General features: G+C 40.7%; 1 protein-coding gene across 3 annotated transcripts; it reads left to right on the forward strand.

Moving 5' to 3' along the window:
- The first annotated feature begins 3,259 nt into the window (after nt 1-3,259).
- USP1 (ubiquitin specific peptidase 1) lies at nt 3,260-17,011 on the forward strand. Of its 3 annotated transcripts, none has more exons than XM_042851384.2 (9): nt 3,260-3,422; nt 4,484-4,728; nt 6,838-6,961; nt 8,461-8,568; nt 9,192-9,352; nt 9,797-10,506; nt 11,551-11,721; nt 12,225-12,426; nt 15,433-17,011. In XM_042851384.2, the coding sequence occupies exons 2-9, from the start codon at nt 4,559-4,561 to the stop codon at nt 16,169-16,171; spliced, it is 2,385 nt and encodes a 794-aa protein (XP_042707318.2). In that variant the 5' UTR covers nt 3,260-3,422; nt 4,484-4,558; the 3' UTR covers nt 16,172-17,011. The 3 variants fall into 3 exon arrangements, with proteins under 3 accessions (XP_042707318.2, XP_005284806.2, XP_023960632.2); XM_005284749.5 differs by having other exon boundaries at nt 3,332-3,690; XM_024104864.3 differs by lacking the exon at nt 3,260-3,422 and adding an exon at nt 3,567-3,758.
- Nucleotides 17,012-19,693: the final 2,682 nt, after the last annotated feature.

Here is a 19,693-nt window from a genome sequence, read left to right on the forward strand (position 1 = left end):
TGCACAGAAACTCCATCCAAAGCTCCTCACCAGGCTATTGTTACAAAGTTTACAACAATCAGAACCTGCTCATTTCATGTTTATTCTCAGAAGGCACAACTCAGTGTTAGCTGCTTATTGGAAATACTAATTTTACAAGTTAACTCTTTAATATATGTCACAAACCCCAGAGTGGGTGTATATTGTAATTAGACCAAAAGGCATTTCTTACTTTAACAGTAAAAGACATTTTTAATGTAACAATATTTCAGATAAAATATTAAATGTTTTTATAACAAAACAGATGCAAATATTCATTAAAATTGCAATACTTAGAACACATACAGCACTTTTCACTTTCAAAGTGCTTTACAAACCTTTACCAAATAATTCCTCACAACACCCTTGTGAGGAAGGTATTACACACCATTTTACAGGTGAGGAAATTGGCAGTGTGTGACTTGCTCAAGACACAAGAGGGGGAATCTGTAGACCATAAAACTAGAACTCAGGAATTCTTGGCTTTCAATCCTGTGCCCAGACCATACATCTCAATATAGTTGTTACTTTAAACTTTGTATAAGAACACCCAAAAAGTTGTTCTAATAAGAGGTAGCCTCCATATAATGGTTTGGGTACAATAGGATGTACAGAGGTTTTGCCTTATTTTTAAGTTTGGTGCAGCAGCAAGAACCAGTGTAAATAACACTACATTTCCCCATTCAAGAACTGACCAAACATAGGTTTAATTAATTTATGAGATTATCATCATCATTAACTATTTATATTGCAATAGCACTTGGGACACCATTCATGGATCAGAGACTCACTGTGCTAGGAACTGTGAACAAATCCCCAAAAGGTGAACCCTTTAAACTTTTTCTTTCTTCTTGCTAATATAATCCATCCTGTTCAGATCAAGAAAAAAGCCTTTAGATCTAATACTTGTGTATTTCAACTACTCAGGTAAAAGAAATGAAATATAATTAAAATGTTGGCACTTAGTGTCCAAAGAAGAATGTATATTTCAAAGTACTTTGGGGAATTGTTCCTTGACACAAAACATTATTTGGACCTGATATTTGATGTAAGTTTTCTTTTTATTGTTTTGTCTACTTTAAATTTGATGTTACCTCCAGAAATACATAAAATAAAAAACATGAAAAAAATTGAGCCTGGATTAAGATCATTCAAAACTGGCTATTTAGCAACTTCTTTTCAATAATATAAACTGAATGAAAGCAAACATTTCTAACTACAAGACCATTAATTCTCTACTCTTGATTTTTTTAAGTCCAATTTTACTTGTTTCAGTTTTCCTGTAAAGGTCACGTGCAAAGGGAACAATGGGGTTGTGCCCTTTTTTGTGATAAAGGCTTGAATTTTTTTCCTGCTTGTTTTTTTTTTTTTTAAGCCTTAAAAGGATGTCAATTCTTATTTCCTTTTTGGTGGTGAACTTCTTGGATGACTCAGATTTGTATAGGAAACTTCCTCAGACAATAATTGAATGGGTAGGGTATTAAATCTTTCCAAAAGTCTCCCAAGTATTTGAAATAGGTGTAAACATAAAAAAAAACAAACCCACTATTTTAAGCTGCCTGGATAACCATGTCCTGTCTACTAATAAGATTTTATTTCCTTTGGTCATGTCTACACAGTGAGTTAGCATGCAGCAAGCCAAACAGCGAATCTACAATGCATCACCTTGCTGTGTAATGTCCTGTGTGGACACTTGTAGTTTAGTGAAGATCCTGGAGTGTGGGTTAGCAACTGTGCTTTCAAACAGTAGTATGCTAACCCACACTCCAGGACTTTCTCCATGCTACACTGTTTGTAAGGGTGTCCACATGGGACTTTGTTGTGCTGCAAGCTGATGCGCTGTAGAGTCCCACCTTGGCTTGCCCTGCAATAACTTGCCACATATATGAGCCTTTTCTACCGTTGTCATAATCATACTAGTTCCTCCACTGTCCATGGAGTCTGTCACAAAGTCTAGATTTCTAAAGTAAAAACAAGAAGGAAAATATTTTCAAAGAGAATCTCCACCGAACTTTCAGACCTGCTGCTCTAGAAATCAGAAAGAGGAAAAAAGGGCACAAACCTATTTTTCCCTTGTTACATCACCTTTAAAGTAAAGCTACAAGAAACAACTAAAATTTGACTTTTGTTTAAAAAAAAAAAAAGACAGGTAAAGCAGAAGCAAGGGTATGGGTGAAATGTTTGAGGGGGAAAAAATATATGAGGCTCTGGCCTACTTTCCTTGTGCTGATTTGAACTACACATTGTGGGTACCACCTAGTGGAGACAGGGAGGATTCTTCATCTTGCATTCTTTATTACCTTTACCCTGCTACTTACACCAGGGGGCTTCCCGCCCAAAGGCAATGCTCCGCCTCCCAGACCAGTCACCTTGACTTGAGAGGGCGAGCATGCACCTGCGCTGGTTCTCAGTCCCACTGCAACGAGGAATGTAAATATCGGTTACAAACGTTGACCGGTTAAATGATTACAATGATATCGTTTAATTGGTTAACTGTTAACCAAGGTCGCTGCGGCTGGGCTGGCGCAGCCGGGACCCCTCTGGCCAATGGTTAAGGGCCGGTTAACCGATAAACCTACTGCTTTGGTTAAACGTTTACATCCCTGTTTGCAACCCCCGTATTCCCGGTTGGGGTTTAATCCGGAGTCTCTCGTGGATGGGTTTTTGAAAGCCCAGCCCGGGCAGGCGAGCGGTGACGTAGGACTCCCCGCTTCCAGGTGCCCAGGCTCAAGCCGTTTCTCGCAGCTGGCTGCAGGGAAAAGCTTGAGCTCAGGGCCGAGCCCGCCGTGGGCTCCCCAACGAGCTCCTCGTGCTGGCTGAGCCCGGGGCAGGTTCTCGGGGGACGCAGCCGCATCGGCCGGGGCTGCCAGGACGCACCGCCCACAGCGGGGGCTGGCCTCGGTGCTCGGGCTGTTGCAGTTCCCCGGACGATGGGGACAGCCGACTGGGCCTGCGCCCCATACGCCACCGCCGCTCCGCCCTATGCCTCCCTCGCCGCAACCCCCAAGGTCTCACTCCGAGAGCCGTTAAGTTACCCGGGTCTATTTGAACAGCATCATAGGAATAATCGGCTCGCGCAAGACGCTGATTGGTTGATCGTCTCGCGCTGTTATTGGCGGAGGCGGCAAAGGGTGGGTGGGGTTGAGTCGGTGTGACAGGACCTACTCACTTTCCTTGGAAAGGGAGGGGGGCAGGCATCCATGTGCGATGGTTTAACCCGTCCCATCCCCTTCCTAGGCTCGAGCCCTCTGGCCAGGCCTCTACCGCCGCACGCGCGCGCCCCGCCCCGCCAGGACCCCGCGGGCTGGCAAATATATTGCCTGAGTCTAGGAGACAGACAGTTGTGCTGGGGTTCTTAGCGCGCCCCGTAATGCGGCCTAGCGCGCCTACAAGATTTTTGTGAGGTGACGAAGCTCTGTTGGCCGCGGCTACCCTTTCAATCCCGAGGGGCCTGGAGGGATTTCTCTGCTGGCGTTTGCCCAGGAAGGCCGCACACGCCCTGGCGCGAGGGGGCAGGTGTCGGGTCCTGGGGCAAGGGAAAACCCGCCAACTTTCCCGTTGTGGGGAGCGCGGGACTGGGGCGCCCTGTAGTCTCCATAGCAACCAGGGAGGGTGATTCTAGGAGAGCGTGCCCCCTCCCGGCGGCACCGGGGCCAAGCGAAGATGTAGCGGGTGAGGAGACGCGGCGCCGGCAGGGACCCTCCCCCCAGGAGTCAGGGGACTCACCCCATCCCTTGCGGGTCAGGAGCGGGGGGAGGGGGCGAGGGCGCCTCCACTCACTCTGGGGCCGGTGGAGTTTGGGGGTTTCCCCTCCCGCCTCAAGTGCCTGGGGAGCCTGTGATTCCTTCCCGGGGACACGCTCCAGCAGCTCTTGCGGTCGCGGTCACCCTCCCCGGGCGGGGGGGGAGCGGGAATGGCTGGAATAAAGGGCTTAGTCGGCTTCAGTCTCACGAACTGCGGCGCCAGGGGCCCTGTGGGTATCAAGTGGCGCGGGGCCGCGGCCGCCTTCCCGCGTCGGGGCCAAACCCCGCTGCGGGCTCGGGTTCTTCGTGCTCGCAGAAGGTGCTATCGCTGGGCGGGCTTCCCCGCCACGGTACCCCCAACAGCCCCGCTCTCCAGCGCGGGTCAGGCAGGCTCCAGCCCATTCATGCCTTGGCCCCTCTGCTGGAAACGCCACACGGGCACCAGGTGGTGCAGACCGTGTCTGCTGTGAGGTGGGCCCGATCTTCTACACTAGACTGAAACGTCAGCGCAGCCCCTTTCAGGCAGGCCCTTGGACACAGCCAGGGGAGACGACCTGGTTTTGGTCATTCCCAACCCCCGCCTAGAGTCCGAGTGCTGAAGGTGAAGCGGCTCTTGCCCAGTCCTCTGACCCACGCGGGCCACTAGAAAGTACTGTCATGAACTTTTATTGCATGCATGGCCGCTTCCCATAATAAAAGTAAACGTAACATGTATTTGACAGGTGTTACTGCCGCTTGCAGCTTTCTGTCTAGGGTGATCTTATTCCCCGTCCCCATTATTTGTGAGTGAGGAAAAAATGCCAGGTGTATTACCGACTGATGCTACTGGGCTTTTGAGAGGTAGTCCGTCAAAGAAAAACAGACTTTCCCTGAAGCTTTTCCAAAAAAAGGAAACGAAAAGAGCACTGGATTTTACAGAGTCACAAGAAAATGAACAAAAGAGTTCAGAATACAGAGGCTCAGAAATGTATGTAAGAGTTTAAGATTTTCTGATTATAACCTGGTCAATGCTAAACATTCTAAGAAGTATTTTTATTTTATATGAGAAATAGTTAGTTTGTTTAATAATGGACAAGTGGGAGTAAAAACATCTTAATAAATGGATGTCTTATCAACCTGGCTCTTGAAAACTAAACTGTTCTGCTTGGGCTCTTGAAAACTAAACTGTTCTGCTTGCTGCACTGCTCCAATAGAGAATAAATGTCACAAAGCATGTTATAATGGAATGCTTGAGTCAGTTTCATCTAACTGAACTGATTTTGCTACTTGAAACCTGTTTTTCTGAAATTTAAGAAAATGAGAGGTGACTTAGTTTACACTTACGGATGTTAACCTTCCTTGTAGAATGTCTAACTTGTGGAGAATGTGATCAATACACTAAGCTAACAGAGGATACTTATTCAGATTTATGTCTCAAATTATAAAAAAAAAAATATTCTGGCTTTAAAGAATTTGCAAACCACAAACCTGTTTTTCAAAATGAGATTTAAGTGAGTCTTAATGCCTGGGCAAGGTTCTGGATTTTAAAGTTCCATTTCTAGTACTTGTACAAGCATCGGCAGTTCCAGTACTAGCTTTCTTCCATTACATTTCACCAGTGTCCCTCAATGAGGCTTCCAGCTCACTTCATACCAGGTAATGAAGGGGGTTAGATGGGAAAAGGAGAATTACTCAAGCACATTAAATTACAAATGCACTGATGACCATTTAAGCCTTTGTTTTATTACACCAATACAATGTGTTAACAGTCTAATGCTTCTACACTAGCTTTTGGTTACTTCTCTACATAATGGACTGAGTCTTGCCCTTGGGTTTGTGTGCAGGAATTTCTGCCATGATAATCTTTTGGCGATGGGAGGGGGAAGGTTAGAATGGAAAGTATACACTGTGGCATTTTTTGCTTAGTGCTGCAGTAACTAAGTCTATGAATAACTCAAATGTTATAGAAAAACTTGTAGAGTTTTTTCCATATTGGTTTGAAGGACTTCAGAAAAAACTGTCTGACTAGGTATAGCACATAGGCGCCCTACCAAATTCATGGTCCATTTTGTTCAATTTCACAATTACAGGATTTAAAAAATAATAAATTTCATGATCTCAGTTATTTAAATCTGAAATTTCATGGTGTTGTAACTGTAGGGGTCCTGACCCAAAAGGGGACTGTGGTGGGGGGGTTTGCAAGGTTATTGTAGGGGGGTCATGGTACTGTCACCCTTATTCCTGCACTGCTGCTGTTGGCGGCACTGCCTTCTCCGCCTGCCCAGCTCTGAGCAGCAGCTGCTGGCTGGGAGCCCAGCTCTGAAGGCAGTGTGCCAACAGCAGCGCGGAAGTAAGAATGACATGGTATGGTATTGCCACCCTTACTTCTGTGTTGCTGCTGGTGGGGTGCTGCCTTCAGAACTGGGTGTCTAGCCACCGCTCTCCGGCCACTCAGCTCTGAAGGCAGCGCAGAAATAATGGTGGCAATTCTATGACCCCCCTACAATATTCTTGCAAAGCCCCCACCCCCACCATGCCCTTTGGGTCGGGATCTCCAATTTGAGAAACACTGGTGTCCCATGTGAAATCTGTATAGTATAGGGTAAAAGTACACAAAACACCAGCTTTCACGGGGGAGACCAGACTTTGCGGTCCATGATGCGTTTTTCATGGCTGTGAATTTGGTAGGGCCCTACACATGGGTATTGTACTATTCCTGGAATATCTGTGTGCTTATTGCAAACCTTTTTGCATAAATTTCCTAGTAAATACTGTTTCTGTTGAGTGGTTCCATCTTTGAGCATACAGCATAGCATGAGTGTCAAAAACAGATAGTTTTGGTACCATCTATGATCTATTGACCGTATAAAAAGATTAATTTTATATAGTAGTATAAGGGCCAGATTTTTAAAGGTATTTAGGTACCTAACTCCTTTTAAAAATCCAGCCCCAAGTGTTAAAAGATGTTTTGTAAGAAGTTAATGATGTGAAGGATAAACACTTCAAAAGGTCAAGATGTATATGCATGTGTTCTAAGATGTAAAAAAAAAAAAAAAAGTCTTGCTTTCTATTACATACTCTCTTCTCTGTTTAATAGTGATCAGGTTGTTCCTGCAGCACAGCCTCCTTCACCCATTAGTTGCGAGAAAAAAGACAACATGCTGCCTTTTGTGGGCTTGAACAATCTTGGCAATACTTGTTACCTTAACAGCATACTTCAGGTAAATTCAATTTTGGGGATTGGAAAAGATATTTGCGTTGTCGTTAAACATTTTATACAAACACTTTAGACTCCTAATTTGACAAAATATTGGGTAAAAATGGGATTGAAGGGAGATACCACACACTCAAGGCAGCCAATGGTGCACATATATCTATATCTACTCCTGCTCACTTGCAGGAGTAATTGTTTTATAAAGAAATTACTGCGTTGCCCTAAAGGTTTGCTCCCAGGATTTGGCACGAGTTGGCCTTGTTCTCTGACCACACCACTTTCCTCGTTTTGCGTCATTGTGCCAAGTTAGGTGCACGAGTGGAGGCAGAACTTGGTGATGTAAATCCCTTTGTATTCTGCAGAGGGATGCAGATTGCCCTTTAATTTAATAAAGCAGAGTTCCATCCAACACTAATAGTTGGAATATTCCAAGGGATGTTATCAAGTAGTTGAAACTCACGATTTTATTATTTTTGTTTCCCAATTTATGAAATTAAAAAAATAACTAATTTGAATCTCTTTTAAAACTGAAGCATTCCCTGGCAATGTTGGAAACTCAATATCTTTGTATTAGTGCAGGAAACCAGAAAGACAAACTGCTGACTAGTCATTTCTCTACACAAGTGTAAAAAGTGTAGTAAAGTGAAAAAATACAGTGTAAGTGATGGAAATGAAACAGCTGTTTAGTTTACTTTTCAGTCGTTCATGTTAACTGACTTATCTTCTATCCCTTTAATCACATGGGTGGAATTTTCAAGTGTCTAAGGGAGTCAGTTGCTCAATTCTTATTAAATTTTGAAGCTTTTAAAATCACTGAAAGTTGGACATCTGACTCCCTTTGGCGTTTTAAGTATTATGAGTGAGATTTTTCAAATTTCTACCTTAGTTTTAGTTAGTGGAGATAACTTTATAGTCAGGGATTCAAAAGTAAGCTTTCCACTACAGCTCTACATTCCTGAATATCTCTCGTACTGTAAAATGAGTGTTGAGTGGCAGGGAGAAGCTTAACTTTTTGGACTGAAATTTGGTAGACAAGGTTCCCTGATCTGCAGCAGACTTCCAATGGATGTTGGATTGAGCACCTAATCTTTCTTCCTCAATTCCTTACCTGTAAAGTGGAGATAGGAAAGAATTATCTCACAAGGACTTTGAAAGGATAAATTCATTAATGTTTGAGGTATTAAAGTATTCATGACCTCCATTTCCTCAAATGCCACAGTGATGAGAGCCACATAAGTACCTAGGTAGAACTTCTTTACTCTTGTGCTTAAGTTTTTAACATGAATATTATATTAATATTGTTTTTAAATTGTACTCTACCTATATTTGCACAGCCTGGGCCATCAAGGTTTCTGCATCCTGGCGTGCTGTACAACAACCTAGGAGATGCAGAAGCAGATCTTGGCCTATGTGCATGGACTTTTAATGTTAGTTTTAACTTTAATTTCATGTACAACTTTTGCTCACTTAAAATTTTTTTTTCTTGTTTTATACTGCTGCTGCTAGGTGTTATATTTTTGCCCTGGCTTTAAAACTGGAGTGAAACACTTATTTAACATTATTTCAAAGAAGAGAGAAATGTTAAAGGATGAAGGAGAACAAAAGTCAGACAAGGTAAATTTTATATATATCATTTGATCTTTCTTTAGCTGTAATTATGCAAGTAAGTGCAGAATAAATTAAACGATCATATCTTGGAATATGTAGGGGCACACAGTAAAGAGCTTTTTTTAACTTCTGTTGAAGAAAATTTACCTTTATTATAGTGGAATCATTTTTGACTCATTTACAACTTATAACACTGCCCTTCAAAGTTATTTCTGGAAGGTTTATAAGTAAGATTGCAAGTCTTTCATGAACGTCACAGATTCCGTGACTTCCGCAACTGCAGGGATTGACCCCGGGCCGGCCCCCTTCCCCCCCCCGGAGCGGCAGTAGGGCCCCGGGCCGCCCCCTCGCCCTGGAGCGGTGGCGGGGCCCCAAGCTGACCCCTGCCCCAAGAATTATTTTGGGGATAGAATATCCGGTGGAATCTGTTGGTCTTCCATATATTGCTTCCTGCAGGCAAAAAAGCAATATATTTAATGTTTCAAGAAGCACCTGCTTCCATCCCCTTAACTGATAGAAATGCTGGCAATGACGGACAGAAAAGGGATAAAGGAGGCAGGGGAAAAAACCTTCAACTGTTGTATTCAGAGGAAAAAGCTCAACTATTGTCTTTTCTTTTATGATTACAGGGAAGTTGTAAAGAAGATCCTTTGGCAAGTTATGAACTAATCTGCAGTTTGCATTCCTTGATTCTTTCAGTGGAACAGCTTCAGGCCAGCTTTCTATTAAATCCAGAAAAATATACAGATGAACTTGCTACTCAGCCAAGAAGGCTACTAAACACACTTAGGTATAAATAATCTTAAATGAAATGTCAGAATTTTCACTGAAATTTGAGCTGATTATAATTTGTGTATTACAATCTTAAGAAAACATTGGGGATTGATGTTCTTAAATTTGATACACTAACATAGGAAATGTGTTTTTTTTTTTGTTTGTTTTTTTCCCCCCCCACATTCCATGCAGGGGATTGCATCAGTTCTGCTACTCAGAAGAATTCTCTAGCAGCCACATAGTGAAACTGATATAATACCAGTCAGTTTTACTGTGGGAAGATGGCCCAAGATAAAATTTGTGCACCTACTGTTTCAGCTTTCTCTTGTGGTATCAAGGTTTAGAGCTAAAAATATAAAATCTACATAGGAGTTCCATTGTAACACAATAACTGATCACATGTGGTAGTCTCCAGATGTATCATTTCAAAACAATATAACACTTCCCTTTTTCTCTATAGAGAACTTAACCCTATGTATGAAGGATATCTGCAACATGATGCCCAGGAAGTATTGCAGTGTATCCTAGGAAACATCCAGGAAACATGTCAGATATTGAAGAAGGAAGAATTGAAAAATATGCCAGTGGAAGAGCCTATAGCTCATTTGGAGGAGAAGTCTAATCAAAATACTGAAAGCAATGGCATTAACAGCCCTGGTGAGGAAAATGACTATGCAACAAGCAGTCACACTGCAGAGGAGTCTGAAGACAAACTATCCAAAGGAAATGGGAAAAGGAAAAGTGATACTGAGAGTGGGAATGCAAAGAAAAAATCTAAAGTATCCAAGGAGCATAATGCAGTAGAGGGAAATCAGAGACAGACCAGATCAAAGAGGAAAGCAACAGTGGAGAAACTAGAAAATCATACAGATGCCATTGCTAAGTATTCTATTGAAAATGAGATTGCAAAGCCAACACAGAAGAAATCACGACTTAGATTAAACTGGTTTAAATCTTCAGGCAAACAACCCAGCATTCTGTCTAAATTCTGTAGTGTGGGAAAGCTAGCAAACAACTTGGGATCCAAAGAGCAGATGAAAGAAACTGATGGCTGTGAGATTGAAGAGGCATCTGTAAAGTGTGAAAATGGTAATATAAAAGAATATTTTGAACCTGCATCCCCTGTGGAAAGTGCTGGTGAAAAAGGAATTGAAAAACCACTACAAGGAGGTTAGTAAAAAATGTGTGGGCTTAATGTAAACACAGTAGGACTAAGAAACAAATACACATGGGAAGTTAGTGCTCAAATACCATAGTGAGGATTTGAAATCTATTTTTCCTTAAATGGAAAATTTCTACACCCAATGTAATCATATAGGAGATATATATATATATATATATATATATATATATCTGGAAGGGACCTTGAAAGGTCATCAAGTCCAGCCCTCTGCCTTCACTAGCAGGACCAAGTACTGATTTTTGTCCCATATCCCCTTAAGTGGCCCCCTCAAGGATTGAACTCACAACCCTGGGTTTAGCAGGCTAATGCTCAAATCACTGAGCTATCCCTTCCCTCATAATATATGGAGATATCTTATCTACTAGAACTGGAAGGGACCTTGAAAGGTCATCAAGTCCAGCCCCCTGCCTTCACTAGCAGGACCAAGTACTGATTTTATATATATAAAATACCTGACATACAGATATGTCTAAGATATATTTTATAATTAGAAATTAGTGTGAGCAGAAAATAAGGCTCATTGTAGTAATGCAGTGTAAAAGGGTTAGAAGAATGCCAAATTTATACTCGTATTACCACTTGCTAATTTATAATGTAGAGTGTGGGTTGTGGACTTTGAAAAGTCCACAAGTGTTTATGTTCCTCACAAGAGAATTATTTATCATTAAGGTTAATACCAACATATACATAATCCATTAATGATACAAAACAAATTACCCAAGATGAGACATTTTCAATAAAGGATAAATCTAGAATCTAAGCTTAAAATAAAATTTGAAAAATTTGAGTGTTCCAAGATCAAGATTTTTTTTCATATGCTTTATTCAATACCCAATTTATTATGTGCTTGTTTTTATGGTATGTTAAATATTATAATACAAATTAAGGAATTTGAATATCTAAAACTGAGACCATGTCTGTTGTGCACAATGCCAGTTCAGAAAGAATAGTACCAATAACTGTCCTTCATGTACTACTGTGAATAACAACTTTTTGTTAATATAAACAATCTATTATGTAACTTTTTCTAGGTTCAGAGTTAGCTGTTTTTGAATTAGTGGAGAAACTGTTCCAGGGTCAGTTGGTATTGAGAACACGATGTTTGGAGTGTGAATGTTTTACTGAAAGAAGAGAAGACTTTCAAGACATCAGTGTGCCAGTACAAGAAGATGAACTTTCTAAAGCAGAAGAGAGTTCTGAAAGTAAGTAACAGTAAAGGGTCACAATGTGCATATCTGATTAATATATTTATAGTTTTGGGATCGGAGGGAGGGAGATGTGCCCTTGGTGTTTATAGAGGAATGTTACTTTGAAAAATGTGAAATGAAGTAACATTCAACTTCTGCTCTTAGATACACATCCACTGACTTCCCTAGGAATTGTGTGAGTTGTGCACTTGTCTTATCTCAGCCTTTGAAGATTTTGTTTAAATCTGAAACAAAGCAGCATACCAACTGTTTTTCAATCTGAGTTAATCTACATCCTGGCTGGTATCTCTCATTTTTGCACTTCCTGAGATTCAATGAGCAGAGATAATTTACTTATCTTGGTTTAGGGTCTATTTGGTGCATTTTTAATATTCTTAACTTTAATACTAGTTCTTGCAAGTGTCTTAACTTGTATAGCTCTGTTTTAAAATTCTTGTGGTATATACTGGAAATGTATATAACTGTGTATCTGTAAATGTAATAATTCTCTTTTGTAGTTTCTCCAGAGCCAAAAACAGAAATGAAGACCCTAAAATGGGCAATTTCACAGTTTGCATCAGTAGAGAGGATTGTGGGAGAGGATAAATACTTCTGTGAAAACTGTCGTCATTACACAGAAGCAGAACGCAGTCTTTTATTTGATAAAATGCCTGAAGTTATAACAGTTCACTTGAAGTGCTTTGCGGCTAATGGCTTAGAGTGAGTATTGCAGATAAACTATATTAAGAAACAGTGCTGCTGGAAGAGAAACCTTGCCAAAACAGATGCAAATGTTTAAATTACAAAACTTGTTTGTAAACTGAATTTAACTTTGAAACATCACTTGTGAAAACAGAGGAATACAAGTAGTTTATTAGCTGTTTAGCACAGGCTCTTCCTATTTTAGCAAGCCACTAAAGAATTTTCTCAGTGTTAGATTTTTACCATGTTTTGTAATACCCTTGTGAAAGCTGGGGAAAATATTCTCAACATCTCATGCCAACATTTTTGTTTTCTTATATTCCTAATGGAGCTAGAAATTAAGATTAAAAAAAAAAAATTTTTAAAGAAAAACTTGTTAATATCAACGATGGGGATAGATTAACTATTTCAGGATAACTAGTTAGTTAAAGGAGCTACAGAGCATAAAACTGGATTTGGCAACTGTAGATGGTAGAGATTTTGTCACTGAGTGGAGGATATTTTAGAAAGAAAATACTGGAGATTAGCCTCCCACATTCACAACACATTTTTAAAGTATACCAAATTTAGACCATAGTAATTTGACTATGCCTTTGACTTTAAAAACACTCCACTACATTAATTTAGTTACTGTAAGTGCCATTTATGTCAGTGCCTGTAGTTGAGCATTGGCAATATGCTCCTATACTATGTAAATCTTTATTTTGCTGAAAAGGTTACCGTGCCTAATTTCAGTATCTACTTTTTCTTCCAAATTTATGAATGTGAACAAAAATATTCTAGCAAATAGAAATGAATATGAATAGTACAATAGCAGTACACATCTGAGAATTTGGCTACAGCAACATACTTAATACAATTGTTTTAGGAGCAAGTTGGAAAAGCACATGAGCAAGTCACAATAGCACTATTCAGATCTCTGTAGAGAAATACCCATAAAGTGACAGAAGGCCACATCTGAATACATTTTCATTATATTGTAAAATGTATTAAGAAGGTTATTTGTTGTAATCATCATCCAACCAATACATTAGAAATTAATGATCTAACATTACTATTTGAGCTCACTTACAGTTTTTCATATGTTGAAACAACATATGCAGATTTGATCTGGCTTTCCAGCCTTCCCAGTATTCTAAATTACAAGTGATTACTTTCCTGCCACCTGCATCATTTCCTCAGGAAGCAGTAAATGGACACACTGTGCTTATTGACTCAATATTCCACCACTTTACTTCAGTCCCAGACCATGTTCCATCTTCCTGCTACTCAATACTGCACAGAATCAGAATTCAAGATATTAAATGAAATTACCCAAAGTTACAACTTCACTTACTGATTTAGGATGTTTTAGAGGTCCAAAATCTGTTAGAAGCTTCCTGTGTGACCTTGAGCAAGTCACTTAATTTCTCAGGGCTTTAGTCCCTATCTATAAAATTGGGATAATACTTTCATTCAAGATATATTTTGAAACTTAATTAATATTTATAAAGTGCTTGGGGAATCCAGGTGGAAGGTGCTAGGAGTAGCACAAAACATGACTTGACAAATGAGTGGTGCTAGGATACACTGTAAACAGTTACTGATAGCAACTTTATGTACATATATTTATAGCCAATATAAATGTCTGTTTGTAAAATAACCACGTTTTCAAAGGGTTGTGTTACAATATTTTGTCTGGTAATCTTCTAAGCTCCTAAATAATGAATTTCTCCCAAGTGCCCATGAGTGCTGTAGAAATGAAAATCCGATCACAAAATAAAAGAACGAATTGATAGAATTAGAGCAGAATTCTAATGAAGGTACCTCAGTCGTCTTCTTTATTGCCTCCTCTTCAGTAGACCATTCGAGTTATAAAATGTTTACCTTGCATTCTTGTACATATTCCTTGATATGCAAACTAATTTTAGGCATTTCTTTGTTTTGTTTTAATTAATATTCTGAGTCAGATGGAAGAGCCCATACATTTCTGATCCTTCTGTAAGCAATTCAAAAATAAAACTATAGGGGGCTCCTGTCCCAGGGACCCTCAGTTTGTTTATAAGCTTAAACAACACTTTGTCTTCCTTGAGGATTTCTTTAATAATTTCCACGTTACACAGCTGTTTTCCAAATGTCCTATCATTTTTTCTTCTGTCCTGGTGATCTTCAGATCCTCACTCAAAAATATTCACACTTCCATCCAGGCCAGTGATGCTATTTTGAACTGAATCTAGTCTCCCCATTTTCCCTTTGAACCATCTTGAATGCTTTCTGCAAAGGTATCATCAGCCAAAGTGCAAGGAATAAGAACAGAGAGATCAAACTTAATACTGGAGTCAGGAATGCAGCTGAAACGGTTTGGAAAGTTTATTCTAAGGTTCCACTTCTTGGTTTCAGCATTTTAACTTGGAATAGCAGTACTATATCTAAATCACTAGGCTTGGAGGAACAAAAGACACCTGCAAAACAAACAAGAACTGCCAAAGACAGTGAGCCAAAACACTTTGGCTCACTCAAGACAGTGAGCCAAAACACTGTCTCAGGTCACACCCATTGTGAGCCTGACTGGTTTATACATGAGAAAGTCAGCTCCTTTCTAATCTGACTGGAAGAAAAAAATAGGACAAGAAGAGTGAAAGCTGAGCAATTGAGAGAAGGGATTTTTAATCACTGTTTAAAATTTTGGATTTTTGGTTAACATCTAGTTAGTGCCAATAATTGAGTAATGTTTTGGAGAAAGGAAATCTTTGTTAAAGATTCAGTTTCACCCCTCCAGTTAAGTTGTGTGTTAATACACATCCTTTGAGTCCCCCAATAATTTTTCTAGTGATACTGGGGAAGACCAGAATTGACATTCCTATTATTTATAAAACAAGCAGAAAAGTTTTTTGTTGTTTAAGTCCAAGCTTTTTAAGTGCCTATACATTGGAGTAGCAGAAAAAGGCTAGAAACTTTTTTTTTTTTTTTTAACCATCATTTGTAGGTCACAAAGAAAAATGTGAAATGATCCAATAATCTAACTTTACCATTTTTCTTTCAAAGGTTTGATTGTTATGGTGGACTGTCAAAGATAAATACTCCCTTATTGACACCTCTTAAACTGTCACTAGAAGAATGGAGCACAAAGTCTACTAATGATACCTATGGATTATTTGCAGTAGTAATGCACAGTGGCATTACAATTAGCAGTGGACACTACACGGCTTCTGTCAAAATTACAGATCTTAATAGTCTAGAATTAGACAAGGGCAATTTCATCACTGACCAGATGTATGAAGTGATTAAGCCAGAACCACTGAATGAGGAGGAAGCAAGAGCTGTTGCTGAAGATTATGATGATGGTGAAGTCTCTTTTAGAGTCAATGGAAATGCACAGTCAAGTAAAACTTTGAGCAAAAAGAATATGGAAGCTGTTGGACTTCTCGGAGGACAAAAAAGTAAGTCTGACTGTGACTTGTACAACAACAAAGCAACTAACCCTGAAAAGGTTGTTAATACACTAACTGAAAATAAAAATTTTGAGTCTACCAGTACTAATGGGATCTTGGAGTTTAATAAAAGTACTGAAAATGGTGATCAAAATGGTATGGCTTTCAGTGGACTAGAAAACAAAGCTTTGTATGTGTTACAAAGCTTGAAGGAATATGAGGGAAAGTGGTTGCTTTTTGATGATTCTGAAGTGAAGGTTACAGAGGAAAAGGACTTTCTGAATTCTCTCTCCCCTACATCGTCATCTACATCAACTCCTTATCTTTTGTTTTATAAGAAAATTGTAGAGTGATACCGTATTTTGTAAATATTGCAGATTTGCATACACCTGTTGATAGATATGCTTTTTGCATCAAGATTACCTTGATGTAACAGCTGTTTGTCTTTTGAAGCTACTGGATGAGATTATTATAGATCTTACAATTCTGTGTAAACAGCACAATTTGAATTAACAAACCATGTCATAGAACTTAAACTCCTACTAGAACTTCTGTACTGCGGACTAGTGATGTCACCTAGGAATACAAATTTGTATAGATTTTTAAAAGATGTCCAAAAATACAGTAGTGGCTTTTAAATAACTAGTTCTGTTACAACTGACTTGCGTATTATTAGCTTTTTAAAAAAAATAAAGTTATTTGTATTCATATTCTGGAGTAAATTTATATTAAGTAGTAAAACTCATCAGAGGTTGTGTATTTTTGTAACACTGGAAGCAATATTTCATATCTAGTCTTTGGGGCATCAGTATAGGGCACATAAAGTACGGCTATAGCTTAGTGATGACCTTCTTCTTCCCCCGCAAATATCTTTGCTGTGGTGTTCAAAGTACAAAAACAAACGGGGTCTTGTTAACTCATTTAATGTACTGGAAGGAGTGGTACAGCATCTTAAACTTTAACTTAATAGTGGATGTGATGCATACTAAGATTCTTTATATTGCAAGTATTAACTGATTCCTGTTCATACAGATTTGAATGAGCTAACCTGCATCTGTTTTGCATAGGTGTTAAGTGGACAAAGTGTAAATATGTGTGATATTGTAGGTATATCAGATGTATTTGTGGGAGAAAGAAAGCAAGTCAAATTGCTCATCTGTCTGCGGTGTAATAAAATATTTTGTACTTTAAAAGCCCTTTGCATATCTGTTTGGGTGGATTAAGAATTCAGATGTGATCTTATTACCTTAATAGGCTAATTTGTACTGAGAGCTCATGAAACATGGGAAAACTAAAGCATTGGCTTGATCGTGAGTGTGTGTGTGTACACAGATGTATGAAATTAATGCCTATCATTTTACGTTTTTATTTTGTCTGAGATGAATAGATCAGATTATGTGTGAGAGCGTCTATTGCTCCGGCATTACTCTCTCTTCAATCAGTAGGGGGGATAGTAGGGCATAAACACATCCTGCTTCTTTGATCTTTCTTCGAGGAATAAATGTTAACTAAAATTGCTTAGTTCTGGCTTTTACAGTAACAAGATAATGACACTGGACAAAATTTAAACCCTTATGTGAACAGCATTTCTGATCCATCTCTTCAATAAGTTTTAAGGCCTACAGTAATTCATATGTTAAACTGTCAATAGTCAAAGGAGTTTACCAATAAACCTTAGGCAAAAGGAAAATAATTTGTCCCAGTTAGGACTAGGGTGTTTGCCTGCAAATTCAAAGGCAAAGATTTTTTTGAATAGGTGCTAGAAGAAATCACTTAAGGTAAGATCCTGCTGTTGTTACTCTGCATAGTACCTTACTGCCTGGATAGTTCACTGCTTTTAGTAGTTGATCCATAACTGTGTTTTTAAGTTAGGCAAAAGAAAAGCCATGTAATTGATGTACTATAGTATGCATGCTCTACCTTAAGTCTTCAGAACATGCCTGTCGCAGGCAAGGGGGAGGTGACTGATAGACTTCTACTTTAGTAAGCTTAATATAGGGTGACCAGATGTCCTGATTTTTATAGGGACAGTCCCGATTTTTCTTATATAGGCTCCTATTACCCCCCACCCCCATCCCGATTTTTCACATTTGCTGTCTGGTCACCCTAGCTTAATAGGAGGAGAAGTTTAAAGGGCATTGCTTAATCAGATGAGTTCAGTGAGCACACATCACTTCCTGAAGGATGCAGCTCACATTAACTCCCGGTTTACCTAAGTTAATACTGTACTTTTCAGTGTAGGCGTAAATTCACACCTAAAGGAAAGGAAAGGCAAGGCTACATTTTGGATCTTCTCTTGCTCACACATTGCTGATTAGTTTCCACTACTCAAACACAATGAATATAAAAGCCTAATAAAAAATGGTTACCTACGTCTTGTAACAGTTGTTCTTCGAAATGTGTTGCTCATGTCCATTCCAATAGGTGTGTGTGCGCACGCCACATGCATGATGATCGGAAGGTTTTTCCCCTAGCGGTACCTGTTGGGTTGGCTGTGGAGACCCCTGGAGCCTTCATGGTGGTATATATAGGTCCCTGCTGACCCACTGCCTTCTCAGTTCCTGCTTGGCAGAATACTCCAACAGAGGGGAGGCGGGTGAAATTTGGAATGGACATGAGCAACACATCTCAAAGAACCACAGTTACGAGGTAGGTAACAGTTTTTTCTTCTCCGAGTGATTGCTCATGTGCATTCCAATAGGTGACTTCCAAGCAGTTTCCCTGTGGAAGGGGTCAGAATTCACTTGGTTGCTGAGCGTAGGACTACCCTGCCAAAGACTGCATCGTCCCTTGCCTGTTGAGTAATGGCGTAATGCAGGGGTGGGCAAAGTTTTTGGCCTGAGGGCCACACTGGGGTTGCAAAACTAGGGAGGGCCAGGTAGGGAAGGCTGCCCCTCCCCAAACAGCCTGGACCCTGCCCCCTATCCGATCCCTCCCACTTCCCACCCCGACTGTCCTCCTCTGAACTCCTGACCCATCCAACCCCCCTGCTCCTTGTCCCCTAACCGCCCCCCTGGGGACCCCACCCCCTATCCAACCTCCCCGGCCCCTGACTGCCCTGACCCCTATCCACACCCCTGCCTCCTGACAGGACTCCCACGCTTATCCAAACTCCCCCCTCCCCACTGTGTCTCCTGACTGCCCCCCCACCCCAGAATCTCTGCCCCATCCAACCGCCCCCAATCCCCATCCCCTGGGACCTCCTACCCCTTATCTAACCCCCCGACCTCAGCCCCCTTACCATGCTGCTCAGAGCAGCATGTTTGGCTGCCACACCACCCGGCCAGAGCCAGACACGCTGCTGCGCTGCCCTGCCACCCAGAGCACTACCCACATGGTGGTGTGGCTGAAGGGGAGGGTCTAGCCTCCTTGGCTGGGAGCTCAAGAGCTGGGCAAGATGGGCCTGCGGTCTATAGTTTGCCACCTCTGGCGTGGTGTGACGTGAAGGTGTGGATGGAAAACCATGTTACTGCCTTGCATATGTCCTGGATAGGGACCTGCGCCAAGAATGCTACGGTTGCACTCTTGTGGAGTGTGCCGTAAGCGGAGGGGCTGGAATGTTACCCAGGACATAGCACGTCCTGATACAGTACGTGATCCAGGATGAAATGCACTGGGCCGAGATCGGGAGCTCCTTCATCCTTTCTGCGATTGCAATAAAGAGCTGTGGTGACTTACAAAATGGCTTTGTGCGCTCAATGTAGAATGTTAGGGCACAGCTAACATCCAGGAAATGGTACATGTGCTCTCTGTTACTGGCATGAGGCTTAGGGAAGAACACAGGTAAAAATATATCCTGGTTCACACGAAACTGGGAGACTACCGTTGGTAGAAACGCAGGGTGAGGGCATATCTGCACCTTGTCTTTATAAAAA

The sequence above is a fragment of the Chrysemys picta genome, chromosome 8, assembly GCF_011386835.1.
Source record: "Chrysemys picta bellii isolate R12L10 chromosome 8, ASM1138683v2, whole genome shotgun sequence".
Classification (NCBI taxonomy): Eukaryota; Metazoa; Chordata; order Testudines; family Emydidae; genus Chrysemys; species Chrysemys picta.